The 18,527-nt window shown below is 48.5% G+C and overlaps 1 protein-coding gene across 3 annotated transcripts in view; it reads right to left on the bottom strand.

Annotated features, from left to right (window-relative positions):
* The window catches only part of ARRB1 (arrestin beta 1), a 118,134-nt gene that overhangs the window by 15,388 nt on the left and 84,219 nt on the right, over positions 1-18,527 (bottom strand). For all 3 annotated transcript variants that reach the window (XM_081909974.1, XM_081909972.1, XM_081909973.1), the window contains exons 3-8: positions 12,183-12,243; positions 7,556-7,600; positions 5,730-5,926; positions 4,637-4,696; positions 2,383-2,450; positions 1,639-1,774 (exon numbers count right to left, since the gene is read on the bottom strand). In XM_081909974.1, the coding sequence (XP_081766100.1) occupies positions 1,639-1,774; positions 2,383-2,450; positions 4,637-4,696; positions 5,730-5,926; positions 7,556-7,600; positions 12,183-12,243 (567 nt within the window). The remainder of the gene's footprint in view (positions 1-1,638; positions 1,775-2,382; positions 2,451-4,636; positions 4,697-5,729; positions 5,927-7,555; positions 7,601-12,182; positions 12,244-18,527) is intronic.

The following is an 18,527-nucleotide window of genomic DNA, read 5'->3' as shown; positions in this document are numbered from 1 at the left end:
CCTCCCCATATTGTGGATCCTAATATAATGATTTTCCCCTTTGCATCTGTTTCATAGTCCTATTCTTATAAATCCTTTATCATTCCATACATCAAATTTTTACTACAAGTTTTCTGTCAATCCTACCAATGTATGTAATTGTTTACAATAGTTTTTTTCTCCAAATAGATTGCAAACTTCCCCTATTCTTTATTTGGTGGATGACTTCTTCATTGCCTGCATAAGGCGGGTGGAACAGAAAAGTTTTCAGCGGGGATTTAAAAGCTGGCACAGAAGTCACCTGCTGGATCTCCAGTGGCACAGAGTTCCACAGGGCTAGGCCAAAGACACTAAAGGCTCACAAACTCGGGGAATGACCAAAAAGGCTGCTGCAGATGATCTCTGTGAACTAGCTGGAATATAAGGCTTCAGGCGATCTCTGCGGTGCCCTGGACCTAAGTTGTTCAGGGCTTTCTAAATGAACACTGTTCCAGAGGGCTGAAGGAGCAACACTAAAAGTCCCGTTTTGTGTACGAACTAAGCACAGCTCCGGGGCACGCAGTTCTCCATCAGCAGCGCCCCGCCTGAGAAGCGCAATTGCGGGGCCAAGGTCTGCGGGGCGAGACCGTCCCCAAGCAGGCATCGCAGTGCCGGATTTACCTATAAGCTAAACAAGATATAGCTTAGGGGGCCCCCAAAAAATTAAAGGAAAAAAACTCGATGTACTTTTCCAGAATATAAGATAAAAAAAAAAAAACCTACATACAGCAACAGTGTTTTGTGTTGTGTAGGCTCCTATGGTGTAAGTCATGAGCCCCGCTTGCTCCCTAAAATATCACTGCTTTTCTCCTTTCTATATACAGGGTGCCTACATTCTGCTATTTATCATTATTCGTAGTTTGCATCATATATTTACTCCTATTATTATTTCATGTTATAGCAAGTTTCTAGAGACTAGGTTATGAATCTTTGTAAACTGTGTTTCTAAGGGAACTTTTGTTATTGCCAAATTCCAATGTGTTTCCGTTATTAAGTTTGTTATGAATCAGAAATCATTTTAAGTTAGAACCTAATAATGATTTCACTACTCATATACTTCTTAATTGTATTTCACTATTAATACACTTCTTCTTAATTGTATTTCACTATTAATATACCGTATTTTTCGCTCTATAAGACGCACCAGACCAAAAGCGCACCTAGTTTTTGGAGGAGGAAAACAAGAAAAAAAATATTCTGGATCCCAGAAGCCAGAACAGCAAGAGGGATCTGGCTTCTGGGATAGCCTCTTGCTGTCCCGGCTTCTGGGATAGCCGCACAAAGCCTCTCGTGGGCAGCGGGATGAAGGCTTGGGTCTTCAGCTGTTTTTGGACTACAACTTTCATTATCCCTAGCTATCAGGACCAGTGATGGGATTTGTAGTCCAAAACAGCTGGATGCTCAAGTTTGGGAAACCATTCTTTGGTAGCTTAGGGCCTCATCAAACCTAAATAAGGCCCTGGGCGAGGCTGTCTCTAGGAGTCCGCCCGAAACAAGCAGGCAGCCTCCGAGTGGAGTCAGGATTTGGCCCAAACTACAAGCCAATCCCGGAAGGGAAGACAGCAAGAGCCGCCCAGCGGATTCTAGAAAACGGACACAAAATGAGGGCCTGCAAGATACCTCTTTGTCCAAGGAAGCTTCCAAGTGCAGGGGCTTGTCCGACATGAGGAACTGCCGGGTGGTCTCGGCCATCGGCTGCGGCCCCGGCCGCTCTGGCGCATACTGGACTTTGCGGATCACCAAGCGCACCGAGTTCCTGCAGGGGTGCGGGAGAGCGGACATTGAGGGGTGCTGTAGGAATTTATTTATAGGTTGGGGGGGTTGCCCCTCCAGCAGATATCATGCACATGCAGCCCACTACCAAAACCAGCACAATCACATTTGTGACTTTTGTGATTTGTCCCCAAAAAACACTTCATCATAGTTTCTTCCTATCTATTCAAAGGGCCTCTGCTGCAGAATATCAAATGTAAGAATTCACTGATCAATGTATCTGTGTGCTGTGGGTTAAATCACAAAGCCTAGGACTTGCCGATCAGAAGGTTGGCGGTTCGAATCCCCGCGATAGGGTGAGCTCCCATTGCTCTGTCCCAGCTCCTGCCAACCTAGCAGTTCGAAAGCACGTCAAAGTGCAAGTAGATAAATAGGTACCATTCCGGCAGGAAGGTAAACGGCGTTTCCGTGCGCTGCTCTGTTTCGCCAGAAGCGGCTTAGTCATGCTGGCCACATGACATGGAAGCTGTATGCCGGCTCCCTCGGCCAGTAAAGCGAGATGAGCACCACAACCCCAGAGTTGGCCACGACTGGACCTAATGGTCAGGGGTCCCTTTACCTTTGCAAAACCCGGAGAGTCGCTGCACCCACCTTTTATGGATCTTCTCCTCCAGACTCTCTGCACAGAAAGCTTTCACTTCATAGTCAACACCGCAGGCCTAGGAGGGAAGAGAAGGAAGCAGAAGCAGCGTCAAGAACGATGGCAGATAGAAGCAAGAACAGATTAAGCCAATGTATCAGTGAGATATAGTGTTGGAAGTGAACCCAAAGGACATCTAGTCCAACCCCCTCACCCCATAATGCAGAAAGAGCAACTAAAGCAACCTTGGCAGATTGCGAGGAGTCAGGCCACACAAAATAAAAGGGCAGAAGCTTCGCAAGGAAGGTGCCAGGCGAGCCTCAGTGGAGAGGGTGTTCCACAATTTGGGGGCCACCACAGAGGAAGCCCTCTCCCAGGCCGCCTTTTGCCACACTTCTGAGGGCAGCGGAGAAACCAAGAGGAGCACCTCTGCTCATCTTCACTTTGGAACTCCCTGTTTATTGATGTACAGTCATACCTCGGGTTACAGACGTTTCAGGCTGCACGTTTTCGAGTTGTGCACCGCGCAGAAGGTGGAACTACCGGAACGGGTTTCAGCACTCACACATGCGCAGAAGCGCTAAATCGCACTTTGCGCATGCGCAGAATCGCGACCTGCACATGCGTGCAGACGCAGCACTGTGGCTTGTGAATGTACCTCCCGCATGGATCACGTTCGCAAGCCGTGCGTCCACTGTACTCTTTTCGATGTCTGCTCAAAAAATTCTTTTTTACACACGCCTACCCAGATGCCTTTGAATTTTGGTGCTGGAGGAGACTCTGGAGAGTCCCATGGACTGCAAGAAGATCAAACCTATCCATTGTGAAGGAAATCAGCCCTGAGTGCTCACTGGAAGGACAGATCCTGAAGCTGAGGCTCCAATACTTTGGCCACCTCATGAGAAGAGAAGACTCCCTGGAAAAGACCCTGATGTTGGGAAAGATGGAGGGCACAAGGAGAAGGGGACGACAGAGGACGAGATGGTGGGATAGTGTTCTTGAAGCTGCCAGCATGAGTTTGACCAAACTGCGGGAGACAGTGGAAGACAGGAGTGCCTGGCGTGCTCTGGTCCATGGATTCAAGAAGAGTTGGACACGACTAAACAACTAAACAACAACAACCACCCAGATGCTGAGACTCTTGATGTGAATTTCAATCTGCTTCGGCATTTTAAATTGGTGTACTTTTTAAAAACATATGGTTTTAAATTCTTCTCGGTTTTACCGCTTCATCTTTTCGTAAACCGCTTTGAGGTTTGTTCCTACAACCAAGCGGTGTATAAGTACAGTGGTACCTCGGGTTAAGAACTTAATTCGTTCTGGAGATCTGTTCTTAACCTGAAACTGTTCTTAAGCTGAGGTACCACTTTAGCTAATGGGGCCTCCCGCTGCCGCTGTGCCGCTGGAGCACGATTTCTGTTCTCATCCTGAAGCAAAGTTCTTAACCCGAGGTACTATTTCTGGGTTAGCGGAGTCTGTAACCTGAAGTGTCTGTAACCCGAGGTACCACTGTAGTATGAAAAAAATAAATAAAAAATCCTAAACCAGTTGTAAGTTCTGCTTCCCCTTATCTTGACCTGTTGGCCTTAGGAAAAGGCCTCAAAAAGGAAAACTGCCTTGATGATCCTTGGAACCAACACACTATTATTCTAATTATCACTATTATTCTAATAATTATTATTATTCTACCTTTTGACCAAAGTTCACAGGGCAGTGTACAACATTAAAGACATACACAGCATAATAAAATCATAATAACATGCCCCCCTACATTTAATAGGTCATAGATTATTTTTAATGGCCGAAAGCCTGGGTAAAGAGGAATATTTTCACCTGGCACAGAAAGACATGTAATGATGTACAACCCTTAAGTGGACTGAAGTACATTGCATGGCATTGAAATTAATGGCCAGCGGATGGCGCTGTTGTCAACTGTGGTCTCTTAAAGGAACACACCGAAAGAAAAAAAAGCCTGCTGAGAGAGCTCCCAAAATATCGCATTAAGGCAGCTTCCCCAAACTGGTTCATTGGACTACAACTCCCATGATCCCTGTTTGTCAAGCAAGTTTGCAGATGCTGGTGGGAGCTGAAGCCCAACACACCCGGAGGGCACCAGGTTGGGGAAAGGCAGCATGAAGAAAGGAAGGGACCTGTGCCTTCCGTGAAGGAGCATTACGAGGTCTTGAAACTGCCCCAATTCACCAGGGCTGTCATCAGCACCCTTTCCCCACTCCTCTCTTTATTTCATTTCCTTTCTTTTTTTACCTTTCCTGTGTCTTCGGGTCCCGGCTGCAACGTCACGGAGCAGGGAAGGTTGGGAAGGATCTGGAACGGGGAAAATGTCCCGCGTAAGGGACAGCGTCACCAGGCTGACCAACAATGCCAAAGTCTGTGTATGTATTAACATTTCATTAAGGGTCCATCTAGGGACGCGGGTGACGCTGTGGGTTAAACCACAGAACCTAGGACTTGCTGATCAGAAGGTCGGTGGTTCAAATCCCCGCGACGGGTTGAGCTCCCATTGCTCGGTCCCTGCTCCTGCCCACCTAGCAGTTCGAAAGCACGTCAAAGTGCAAGTAGATAAATAGGTACCGCTCCGGCAGGAGGGTAAACGGCGTTTCCGTGCGCTGCTCTGGTTCACCAGAAGCGGCTTAGTCCTGCTGGTCACATGACCTGGAAGCTGTACGCCGGCTCCCTCGGCCAGTAAAGCAAGATGAGCGCTGCAACCCCAGAGTCGTCCGCGACTGGACCTAATGATTAGGGGTCCCTTTACCTTTTTAAGGGTCCATCTAGTCGAGTAGCCCGCTCTCACAGCAGCCAACCAGGTGGCTCAAAGCAAAACCCACAAGCAGGATTCGAACTCAAGAGCATAAGTAGTCAAAAGCAAGAAATGGCACAGCTCCGAAACGTGAGAAACTCTGGATCAGGGCTAAACTCCGGGGGGGGGGGTCCCTTGGCTTTCCTGCCAGCCACCTGCCACCATGCTTTTCACTGCCTCCAGTGGCAGAGAGTTCCACAGGCTAACGATGCACCACATACAGAAGGCTGCCCTTTTCACAGAATCCTAGAACTGTCTAGTTGGAAGGGGTTCCCGAGGGTCATCTAGCCCAACCCCCTTTTACCTGTCCCGCCCAGCAGAAAGTGTGGCCCTTGGGTGGCCAGAAATTTTCTCACGTGGGCAATTTCGGGGCGAGGAAGGGGAGCAACTGGATCACCTGCTGTGAAGCTGGAGCAGCTGCCCAATCGTGAGAATTTTTTGTCGGCGAGGTGCAAACGCCGCCTGGGGTGGGGCGACTGGCGAAGGAGGGCTGGGGGGAGAGGAGAGCTAAAGGTAGGGGGGAGAAAGAAGGATCCGTACCTCGAAGGTAAAAGGGTAGGCCTGCTCACCGAGCTTCTTAATCAGTCGTTCCTGGAGCCGCGTCAGAGGCTTCTTCTCCTCGGTGACCGGAGGGAAGGCCTGGATGTTGGCGACAAAGAGGTCCTTGCGGAAGGTCAGCCCCAGGACGTCCAGGTCCTCGCGGCCGTAGCGGAAGGCGCACGTGAGGGTCACGAAAACTGCAAGCGGGGCAGAGAGGAAGGCATGTGGCGCAGAGGACAATAGGGAGGGCCGGATGTGGCCCCCGTTGCCCACCTGCGCCCAGGGCTTGTGTCGGACTCGTCGTGTTTCCGCACTGATCTCCGAACCCCAAGGCGGCTTTCGAGCGACGCAGAATGAGAAATGGGGCAGCCACCAACAGCCGAGCTCATGGAGTCATCGGACATTGCCAAGAGGCAGTGTGGTGTAATAATAATAAAATAATAATAATGATGATGATGATGATGATGATGATAACGATAATGATATCTTTATTGTCACTGTCCCTTGTGGAACAATGAAATTGAAAAACTACATAAAACTACCACAAAACTACATAAAACTACATAAAACATTAAAAAACCCCTAAAAAAACTCTAAAACCCCATTTTAAAATACACTGTAATAATAATAATAATAATAATAATATTTTATTTATATCTCGCCCTTCCCAGTTCAAAAAACCGGGCTCAGAGCAGCTAACAAATTTAAAACACTTAATTGATGCAACAACAAAAAAAACAGCATAAAGCATGAATAACAACAAATTCAGAATTCAAAAATCAATTTAGGGGGGAAATCCCCCCTAAACATTAGATGATCACCAGGGCTATTTGGGCCCGTGAGGAGACCAGGGGAGAATTAGCTGTGGGATCCCAGAGCGGGGAATCTTCATAAGAAGAAGAGGGGGAGGGAAGGAAGGGGAATAAAAGATCAGGCTAAGTTCAAATTGAAAGCCAGGCGGAATAGCTCTGTCTTACAGGCCCTGCGGAAGGAAGTGAAATCCTGTAGGGCCCTGGTCTCCTGGGGCAGAGCATTCCACCGGGTCGGAGCCATCACTGAGAAGGCCCTGGCCCTGGTGTAGTACTTAGAGTGCCAGGGTTTGAATTCCCGTTTGGAATTCCACGGAGCACGCTGGGTGTGACCTTGTGCGCTGCCTCTCAGGATGCCCTACATCGCAAGGTTGTTGTGAGGATGGGAGGAGGACCATGTACACAAGAAATGAAGAAGAAAGCCTTTGCAAGTACAAGACAGCAGAGGGAAGCTTTCCGGGGGCGGCTTTGCCAGGTGTGAGCAAAGCCAGAGGCAAAAGTCAAGGTAGTGTAGTGGTTAAAGGTCTGGACTAGGACCTGGGAGAGCAGGGCTCAACTCCCAGCTTGGCCATGATGCTCACGAGGTGATCTTGGGCCAGTCACTCGGCCTAACCTACCTCACAGGGCTGTTGTGAGGAGCAGGAGAACCACGTACACCACACTGAGCTCCTTGGAGGAAAATTGGGCAATAAGTAAATAATTTAATAATAAAGCGGGCAACTGGCACAAAACTCCCCTTTGCAGAATAGGCTCCATTCCAGGTGCAGGTCAGAGTTTTCTACCCCTCCCATCGCCCACCTTTCCATCCAGACAAGCAAGGAGGCACTCTCACCATTCAAGGGCCCATTCCAGCCAGTCAAAAGCCTTTTCGGAGGGTGTGGGGCAAGGACTGTGAGGGGTGCATGGCCTGGGAAGGGGTCCTGACCTGGGGAGGTTCCCAAGAGCCAGACAGAGAGGTCTGGAGGGCCTCACCCCGCCCCAAAGCCAGAGGTACACACACACAAACACTGGAGTTACCTTTCCTTTCTTTTAAGTATTCTGGATCGACCAACACGACACCATCTGCAAAAGGAACGAGAGGCAGGTATGAGGGCAATGCAACACTGGTACTTCTACTCTGCATGGGTTAGTATAGCTTACCAGCTCTGTCCAAGGAAACATGGCAGGCGACACGTCTTGGCTCGATGCAGAAGAACAGTGGGGATATTGAGCTGGGGAACCCCCAAGGGACGAAGGCTCAGAACCCGGGATGTGGGGATGCAAAGGGCTGGGCGATATCTGGTTTCAAGTGCATACAAACAGTATATACCCAGAACAAACTTAGTTGGTCTCTAAGGTGCTACTGGACAATTTATTATTATTATTATTTTGATCATGTTTTGGGCTGGGGGTAGGGTCAGTCTGGATGATGCCTGGAGTCCCTTCCAATGTTTTGGGTCCTGTGCCCAGGGAAGGTTGGAATGTAACAGAGGATGTTGCTGTGCTGCTCAGACATGTTTATCTGCAGGACAATGGCCTTCGCTGTCCTCAACAGCATTCCCAAAGAATAAGCTGGGATGCAAGAGCTGCTACTAAGCAAGAGTGCCCTTCAGGCGAATGGCTGGACCTTTCCCCCAGCCCCCTCACCTATCTGCTGGGTAGGAGAAGCCAGAGTGTTGTGTTTGAGCTGAGCTGAAAGCTGGCTGGGAGATGGGGACACCCAGATCTGCTTGATCTGGGCTGGATCCACAGTTGAGACTAATGGAGAAGCAAGATCTCTTTGGGTGTCAATGCTGTGAGCCCCTGAGCCTTATGCTCAGGTTTAATGTAAAGGTAAAGGGACCCCTGACCATTAGGTCCAGTCGTGGCCGACTCTGGGATTGCGGTGCTCATCTCGCTTTATTGGCCGAGGGAGCCGGCGTACAGCTTCTGGGTCATGTGGCCAGCATGACTAAGCCGCTTCTGGTGAACCAAAGGAGCATGGAAACACCATTTACCTTCCCACCGGAGCGGTACCTATTTATCTACATGCACTTGGATGTGCTTTTGAACTGCTAGGTAGGCAGGAGCAGGGACCGAGCAACGGGAGCTCACCCCACTGCAGGGATTTGAACTGCTGACCTTCTGATCGGCAAGCCCTAGGCTCTGTGGTTTAACCCACAGTGCCACCCATGTCCCTATCATGCTCAAGTTTATATATGTGCAAATAAATCCAGATATCCTAAAGGTGCCAGAGTCTCTGCTGACCTTCCAAGGAACCCAGGTGAGTGCCTGGAACCTTTCGCCACGCATAGATTGGGTGGTTTGTGGCAGTCACTAAAGCTGCCCATATGCAACTGTATCAGGATTTGCCCCTGATATGGAAACCTCAAAGTTCTGAAGCACAGATGAGATGGAGAAGTTTGAGGCTTTCCCCCCTTCTAAATGCTGAAGCCAATTAATTTCTTAAATGGGGAGAATAGCTCAGTTGGTTAGAGCGTGGTGGTTCAATCCCCGTATGGGACAGCTGCTAATTCCTGGGGGTTGGACTAGATGATCCTAAGGGTCCCTTTCCAACTCTACGGTTCTGTGAAGACAGGACAGAACTGAGAGCTGCCGGGGAACATCAAATTGGCAGGATCAGCTCCCGTTGGAGCAAAGGTTGCTGCAGAGATGAGTCAGGCTTTGCAGATTTCCAGGGTGGAGAAATTAGCAGACAGGAAAAAGCCTTTGCTGCTGGTTCAATGTGCCACCAGAGGAAGGGCGGTAATTAAATAGTGGGTGGTGGCGTGGGGGGCAGAGAACAAAGCAAAACACCCGACATCCGCAACAGGAATCCTCCGGATCAGAGGTGATGGAGGCTCCATGCAGACCGCTGGCCTTAATAAATAACCGGAGGAAGCAGAAAGCACCACACACACAAAGCCGCAGAGTGAGGAACTGTTGGCACTGTTGCAGCACGTGCAACAGGGCTACGGACTTCAGTACAGGCTGTGGCACTTTGGGAGCTAATTGGTGCCAATCAGCTTTAAAACCTGGATCTGTCTGAATTGGCACGGCAGGGAAAAATGAACATTTGGGGGGTCTGCCCGTGGAATCATCTTGCCTCCTACCTAGAGGTTTATATTTGGATGATAAACAAGGCAAGCTAAAATTTCCTGCAAGGAATTCTCCACTGAGACACACAAACACAAGGATCCGATTCAGCTAAACGTGTTCCGTCAGGTTGCGTAGGAGAGGCGAGAACCCAGAACAATGGATTCAAATGAGGAGAAAGGAGATTTTGACTAAACACCAGGAGGAACTTTCTGGCAGTAAGAGCTGTTCAACAGTGAAACAGTCTCCCTCCAGAGGTTGTGGACTCCCCTTCCTTGGAGGTTTTTAAGCAGAGGTTGGAATTCTTCACCTGCGATTCCTGGACTAGATACCTTCCAATTCAACAATCTGATGATTTCTATGAGAGTGGGAGAGAGGGGGCTGGAGGGCCTCTCCACCTGCTCTGGGCTTAAGCCCAGTGATGTTTAGCTCCTCATCTCTCCCTCTATCTTTCCATCCCAAGAACTCTGTAACTAAGAAGCAGCGTGATAGATAGAGCTGTGCCTGAATACAACCAGACTGCATTTTGTGTGAATTATTTCATTCACCCCTTTGGCCAGAGGGGGTTTCTCATCTGCAGCCTAAGCATGACTCACAGCAGAAGCTGGAATGCCCCAGACCATGAGTAAGATTTGTGATCTTCCCAGAAACCGAGAGATGAGTGCCACCATCGACACGTGCTTCCTCGGATGACATGAACTGTTTTCACCCCAGCTGGTCCCAGGTCCCAGCCCCACAGGGGCAGCCTGGGAAGCCCCACTGCCTTGCTGAGCTAATAATAATAATAATAATAATAATAATAATAATAATAATAATTTATTTATACCCCACCCATCTGGCTGGGTTTCCCCAGCCACTCTGGGCAGCTTCCAACAGAATATTAAAATAGAATAATGCATCAAAAATTAAAAGCTTCCCTAAACAGGGCTGCCTTCAGATATCTTCTAAAAGTCTGGTAGTTGTTTTTCTCTTTGACATCTGCTAGGAGGGTGTTCCACAGGGCGGGCGCCACTACCAAGAAGGCCCTCTACCTGGTTCTCTGTAACCTGACTTCTCGCAGTGAGGGAACCGCCAGAAGGCCCTCGGTGCTGGACCTCAGTGTCCGGGCAGAACGATGGGGGGGGGGGAGAGACGCTTCTTCAGGTATACCGGGCTGGGGCCATTTAGGGCTTTAAAGGTCAGCACCAACACTTTGAATTGTGCTCGGAAACGTACTGGGAGCCAGTGTAGGTCTTTCAAGACCGGTGTTATATGGTCTTGACGGTCGCTCCCAGTCACCAGTCTAGCTGCCGCATTTTGGATTAGTTGCAGTTTCCAGGTCACCTTCAAAGGTAGCCCCACATAGAGCGCATTGCAGTAGTCCAAGCGGGAGATAACCAGAGCATGCACCACTCTGGCGAGACAATTCGCGGGCAGCGAGGGTCTCATCCTGCGTACCAGGTGAAGCTGGTAGACAGCTGCCCTGGACCCAGAATTGACCTGTGCCTCCATGGACAGTGGTGAGTCCAGAATGATTCCCAGGCTGTGCACCTGGTCCTTCGGGGGCACAGTCACCCCATTCAGGACCAGGGAGTCCTCCACACCCGCCCGCCCCCTGTCCCCCAAGAACAGTACTTCTGTCTTGTCAGTATTCAACCTCAATCTGTTAGCCGCCATCCATTCTCCAACCTCATCCAGGCACTCACACAGGACCTTCACCGCCTTCACTGTGATGCTGCGAAATGACATCACATATGAATGTAAAGAAGAACGGTGACTTTTTAAAGAAGCAGTGCCTGAGGTTGTTGTTGCTTTCCCCTCCTCCCAGGTACCGTATTTTTCGCCCTATAGGACGCACCGTCCCATAAGGTGCACCTAGTTTTTTTTGGGGGGGAAATAAAGGGGGGGAATTATTTTCCCCCCAGACGCAGGGCTGGGGAGGGGGAAGCCCGAGCTTCCCCTGACCCCTGACCCCAGCCCCCAGAACAGGCAACTCTCCGCAAACTGTGGGAGCTCAGCGCGCCCAGGCTTCAGCATGCAGGCAATTCTCCGCAAGCTGTGGGAGCCCAGCGCAGGGCTCCGGCACCTTGCAGAGAGCCGCACGAAGTCTGAGCGCGCTGAGCTCAGTCGCCCAGCCTTCGGCATGCAGGCAACTCTCCGCAAGCCGTGGGAGCCCAGTGCAGGGCTCCCACGCCTTGCAGAGAACTGTGCGAAGCCTGGAGAGCAAGAGGGGTCGGTGCGCACCGACCCCTCTCGCTCTCCAGGCTTCAGCAAAAGCCTGCATTCGCCCCATAGGACGCACAGACATTTCCCCTTCATTTTTGGAGGGGAAAAAGTGCGCCCTATGGGGTGAAAAATACGGTAATCTCCCATCTGAGCATTCACAGCATAGAACAATAGCATCACAGAATTGCAGAGCTGGAAGGGACCACGAGGGTCATCTGGCCGAACCCCCTGCAATGAAGGAATCCTTTTTTGCTTCGGCAAGGCAGCTGCATCGCAGGACCATCTCCTGGGGCCACGAGACAGATGTCTCAAGAGAGCAGTGTCGGAGGGCATGCCTCTCTGTGGCACTTCAGCGGGCGCTGGACCCAGCCCAGAGCTCACTTACCCACTGGATCGACGACATCTATGTGGTCGACGAAGTCCCTCTTGCCCAGGTAGACGGTGAGCTGCAGAGAGGAGACACAAAGGCACAAGGCAGCTGTCAGCTGATTCAACAGTAAGGTTTCTCACTATGTTACCAACCAATGTGTGCATGCACACACAGCCGTGCAAGCGCCATCAGCTACTTAAAATGTGAGCAGAGCAGATGGGCTGTGAGAGGCATGAAGGCAGGATCTCATCTAGTGAAAACACGAGGCGGGGCCTTTTCTGAAGTGGCCTCCCGCTCATAGAATGCTCTCCCCCGGGAGACTCACCTGGCACCTTCACTATATATTTTCAGATGCCAGGAGAAAACATTCCCCTTCAACCAGGCCTTCAGCCTTCAATAGATTAAGATTAAGATTAAGATTAAGATTAAGATCACATAGGGCCTTTTATAGTGGTGTGTGTGTGTGTGATTTTTAATATTATTTGTTTTTATGTTGTAAACTGCTTTGTGGTCTCATGATGAAAGGCGGTATATAGTGGTGGACTTGTATGGTTATAAGCGAGTTTTGGAATAACATATATGACGAATTAAAAAAATTATTTAAACTTAACATCAAAAAAAGGACTGGAGATTTTCCTTCTAGGAATATTACCAACAGAAATAGAGCAAAACACAAGAGCACTGTTTATGTATTCAATCATAATACATAATTATGATTGCAAGAATATTCGTAGCCAGAAGTTGGAAATGTGAAACAATACCAACAATAATAGACTGGCAAACACTCATGGTAGAGTATATTCACTTAGCAAAGCTGACTGGAAAAGTTAGGGGAGTCCTAAATCAAAAAGTATATAGAGAATGGATATTATTCAAGGAGTATATAAGATCACACTGTAAAAATGAAACTATCCTGGCAGAATTGAATGATACTTGTGTATAATATATAAACGGGGAAAAATATCTTAGAAGAATATGTAGGAAAAGCTATAAAATAAACTGTGCGATAAAATCAAAATATTAGAAAATGTACGATGAGAATGATTAGACGTTTTTGTTCCAGAAGACTTTATTGGCCATGATATGATAATACAACCGATATTCTTTTATTTTAATGTTAACTCTTTTTTTGCTCTTTATTTTTATTCTTGTTATTCTTTTTTTCATTTTCGTGTGAAACTCTGTTGTAACCATTTGTAATGTATTTGTATAAATCAACAAAGATGTTTATTAAAATTTCTAAAAAAAGGTGGTACAGTGGTACCTCGGGATGTGAACGGGATCCGTTCCGGAGACCCGTTCGCATCCTAAACAGAACATAAGACGCGACTGCGCGGGTCGCGTTTCACCACCTCTGCGCATTACGTCATTTGACTGTGCATGCGCGAGCGGTGAAACCCGGAAGTAACGCACTCCGTTACTTCTGGGTCGCCGCGGAACGCAACCTGAAAATACTTATCCTGAAGCGTATTTATCCCGAGGTATGACTGTATATAACTTTAATGAATAAATACATAATCTAAACAAGTAAATAATAAATAATCCCACAGTCAGAGGCAGCGAGGCTTCTCTGTGTCAGTTGCTGGAAAGGAGAATTGCTCTTGCGCTCGAATCCTGCTTTGTATGTTTCCCATAGTGGGCATCCGGTTAGCCACTGTGAGAAGAGGATTCTTGACTCAATGGGCCACTGGCCTGATCCAACAGGCTCTTACTTTCTTGTAAAACACCACACGCAGCAATTGCACATAACAGCAACCACTGCTGCCACTTCAATGGAGCACAGAAATCTGTCCCATCCCAACCACTGAGCCAGCGTCATCCCTGGCTGGCAGAAACTCTCCAGAATTTTTAGACAGCGGTTTGTAGGAGCATAGGAAGCGGCTGAGTCAGACCACAGGTCTATCTGCCTCAGTACTGCCTACACTGGCAGGCAGCAATGGGTTGCGGTCTCCACAATCCCTACCTGAAGATGCCACTGAGGGTTAAGGCTAGGCGATATCTGCTTTTCAGCTTTGTGATCTATCACCATCTAAACACTGTGACGTAACTGATATAGGATTTGCATCATCAGTTCTGTGTCCAGGGCAGCTGTCTCCCAGCTCCATCTGGTACGCAGGATGAGACCCCACCTGCCCGCAGACTGTCTCGCCAGAGTGGTGCATGCTCTAGTTATCTCCCACTTGGACTACTGCAATGCGCTCTATGGGGGGCTGAAGGTGACCTGGAAACTACAAGTAATCCAGAATGCGGCAGCTAGACTGGGGACTGGGAACGGCCTTCAAGACCACATAACACCAGTCCTGAAAGATCTACATTGGCTCCCAGTACATTTCCAAGCAAAATTCAAGGTGTTGGTGCTGACCTTGAAAGCCCTAAACAGCCTCGGTCCAGTAGACCTGAAGGAGCATCTCCACCCCCATCATTCTGCCTGGACACTGAGCTCCAGCTCCGAGGGCCTTCTTGCGGTTCCCTCATTGCAAGAAGTTACAGGGAACCAGGCAGAGGGCCTTCTCGGTGGTGGCGCCCTCCCTGTGGAACGCCCTCTGGTCAGATGTCAAGGAAATAAACAACTACCTGACTTTTAGAAGACATCTGAAGGCAGCCCTGTTTAGGGAAAGTTTTTAATGTTTGATGTTTTATTGTATTTTTAATATTTTGTTGGAAGCCGCCCAGAGTGGCTGGGGAAACCCAGCCAGATGGGCAGAGTATAAGTAATATATTATTATTATTATTATTATTATTATTATTATTATTATTATTATTACCTCGGGATGCGAACGGGATCCATTCCGGTGCCCTGTTTGCAACCTGAATGGAACGCAAGACGCGACGGCGCATCGCGTTTTGCCGCTTCCGCGCATGCGCGTGACGTCATTTTGAGCGTCTGCGCATGCGCGAGCGGCAAAACCCAGCAGTAACACGCTCCGTTACTTCTGGGTTGCTGCGGAGCGCAACTCGAACGCTCTCAACCCGAAGCACATTCAACTTGAGGTATGACTATTATTATTATTATTATTATTATTATTATTATTATTATTATTATTATTCGAGACATATTGACAGGTCAAAAATTATGAAACCGATATCACAATATGGACTTCAAACCTGTTTCTGGCGATATATTGATATATCACCCAGTCCTACTGGGGTCTGAACCTGCATGCAGAGAAACTGTTCCACTGTTTACCCAAACCTCCAGTTCTCTGCTGGAGATTCCGAGGGTCGGATGTGGGTTCTCTTATATGCCCAGCCTGCGCTCTGCCGCTGACATTTGCTGCCAAGTTACTCCCAGAGTAAGGAGGGCTTTGCTAATACAAATTGGGCAGGGGTGAGCTCTGCTCTCTCTAAACTCTTCCTTGATCAACTTCAAATCAAAACGACAAAAACAACAGCTTTGAAGAAAGGAGGGCAGACTAACAAAGGCAACCTAAGCCGAGCACTTCTTTGGCCGACAGATGGCTCCGAGAGGAGCTTAAGGGAGAATTTGGATGATCTTCCCTACTGCTGTGCCGGACCATGTCTAGTTTTCAGAGGCTCATCCATCTTACGCAGCATTTAGAAAGAAGGATTTACAAGGCTTGTGGCGGAAAACCAGGCAGGCCTTGTTCAATTCCCGCTTTATAGCCGCCGTCCGGCCCTAATCGCTCAGTTACCCGCCAGCAGCCAAAAGGGGCCTGCGTGCTCTTAGTTCCATAAAACTGTAGAGCTGGAAGGGACCCTAAGGGTCATCCATCTCAACCCCATGGGATCACAGGAATCGGCAATGGAGGGGAAAGGTTTCTTGTAAACTTGGCAAAGATCAGCCTTCCTCCAGGGCTCCAAAGCAGCTTTATCTGGGTTTTGCAAGTCTTTATGGCCACCAAGAGACTTAAGCTCCAAGCCTGGAAGGATAAACACTGTTTATTACTCAACGGTCAGAAGACTTTCAATGCCTACAGTTCAACACACTTTCTAGAAACCTCAATTTTGCTCAGAGCCAGGGGACTGGTGGTCATGAGGGGTCAGAGGGAGAAGACAGGAAGGAGGAGGTGTCGGAAGCTGAAGAGGCAACAGGGTTTAGTGAGCTGGGAGAGTCTCTGACAGAGAGCAGTCCAGAATCAGAGGCAGAAGGGGAGGCTGGAGAAGAGGGGGGCAGAGAGGCAGAAAGGAATCTGGCTGGTGAGGAAGTCAGGCTTTCCCCCACTCTTGCTGCAACCAGCTCCCATCCCTGCTGGTTTCCCAGAACCAGAAGAGGTATGAAGAGGGAGGAGCAGAGAGAGAAAGGATGGCTGAAATATACATGGAGTCGAGTGTGGATTCCATGCTCTTTATTCAGTTCATAGTAGTGAGGAATGCAAGTTCCCCCAAAGTGTCTGCTTTATATACATAATTTACACAATGGGCCCCACGTGATTGGCTAATTCTGGGATTCACCTGTAGGCCAATCAGGTTGTGGATTCCCTTCCACCTGGAGCTGCATTGGGTGGCTCCTGCGGACCAATCAGACTGCTGCATTCTGAATCCTAAAGTCCTAGGACCAATCAGACTGCTGCATTTTGGAGCCTATTCAACTCAGTACATAAGAATGGCAGAGTCCTCACTGCCTCCTGCAGGGGAGAGTTACGCAGTTCCAACTATGTGCCGCGTGTAGAAGTCTTCTTCCCCAGTGGCATCAGCTGCCAACAGAAGCATCAACCTCACCAAGGCTGGGCGATAGGCGGTTTCCAGCATCGTGATATATAGCCAGCTAAGCATTGTGATATATTGACCTATCGCAACGTCTGAAATAAGGATGGAGCTATGTAGAGGCATTCGCTGGCCAGTGGCGTAGCGAGGGGGGTGCAGGAGGGGCCGGCCGCACCGGGCGCAACATCTGGGGGTTAGGGTGCACAAATCCACAGGTTAGGGGGCGCAAATCCACGGGTTAGGGGGTGCAAATTACTTGCCTTGCCCCGGGTGCTGACAACCCATGCTACGCCACTGCCGCTGGCTGCACGGTTCCACCCACATTGTGATTTTCACCGGCGCCTGCTCTTGCAATTCTCTGCCCCGCTGCAGGACGTATGGAGAGCTGAGCCGGCTGAGCTAGCGGGGGCTGCCGGAATAGAGAGACACATTTTCTTTTTTTCTAAACGATTTTTATTGGATTTAGGTATTATCACATTACGTAACCTCGTAACCCTCTTGTTTTCTCTCTTTGGCTCGACTGAGCCCAACGACTTCCCTCCCTCCAACTGATGGTTTACAAAATTAAACTTTACATCTTTACATTTCGCTTCGTTTCCTATCCTTGTTATATCATTACCTAAAATATTATATTACTCAACCTGAATAGGTAGCAATTTCACCTTACAGATCTGCAGATAACGCTGCTAATGATGTTAATTGCTTACAGTTGTCTTTCAAATATAATATAAATGTGTTCCAGTCCTTTTGGAATGCTTGGTCTCGCTGGTTGAGGATTCTTCCTGCCAGTTCGCCAGTTCTGCAAAGTCCATCATTTTCAACTGCCACTCTTCCTTTGTTTGTAGCTCCTGTTGTTTCCATCTTTGGGCTAACAAAATTCTTGCTGCACTTGTTGCATAGAAGAATAATTTTTTATCTTGTCTCAGTATCTCTCTACCCACTAAACCCAATAAAAAAGCTGCTGGTTTTTTTAAACAAAGGTGTTTTTAAGTTTTTCTTTAACTCATTATATATCATTTTGAACTATGGTGCTGGAGGAGACTCTTGAGAGTCCCATGGACTGCAAGAAGATCAAACCTCTCCATACTGAAGGAAATCAACCCTGAGTGCTCACTGGAAGGACAGATTGTGAAGCTGAGGCTCCAGTACCTTGGCCACCTCATGAGAAGAGAAGACTCCCTGGAGAAGACCCTGATGTTGGGAAAGATGGAGGGCACAAGGAGAAGGGGACGGCAGAGGATGAGATGGTTGGATAGTGTTTTCGAGGTTACCAGCATGAGTTTGACCAAACTGCGGGAGGCAGTGGAGGACAGAGGTGCCTGGCATTCTCTGGTCCATGGGGTCACGAAGAGTCGGACACGACTAAACGACTAAACAACAACAACAAACAACATATCATTTCCCAGAATGCTTTTACCTCTTTACATGTCCACCACATATGATAAAAAGTACCTTCCTTCTCCTTACATTTCCAACATTCATTTTTTGTTCTATATATTTTGGCACATCGTGATTTTTTCATAGCAGACAAACATGCCACGAACCGCAATACATTGGCAGGTCCAAAATTATGAGGTGGGTTATCATGATATACACTTCAAACCGATTTTGGATGATATATTGATATATTGTTGTTGTTGTTGTTTAGTTGTGTCCGACTCTTCGTGACCCCATGGACCAGAGCATGCCAGGCAC

The sequence above is a fragment of the Podarcis melisellensis genome, assembly GCF_964234715.1.
Source record: "Podarcis melisellensis genome assembly, chromosome: 4".
NCBI classification, from domain to species: domain Eukaryota; kingdom Metazoa; phylum Chordata; class Lepidosauria; order Squamata; family Lacertidae; genus Podarcis; species Podarcis melisellensis.
The sequence above is the reverse complement of the archived record's forward strand: the minus strand, read 5'-3'. Positions and strand labels throughout refer to the sequence as shown.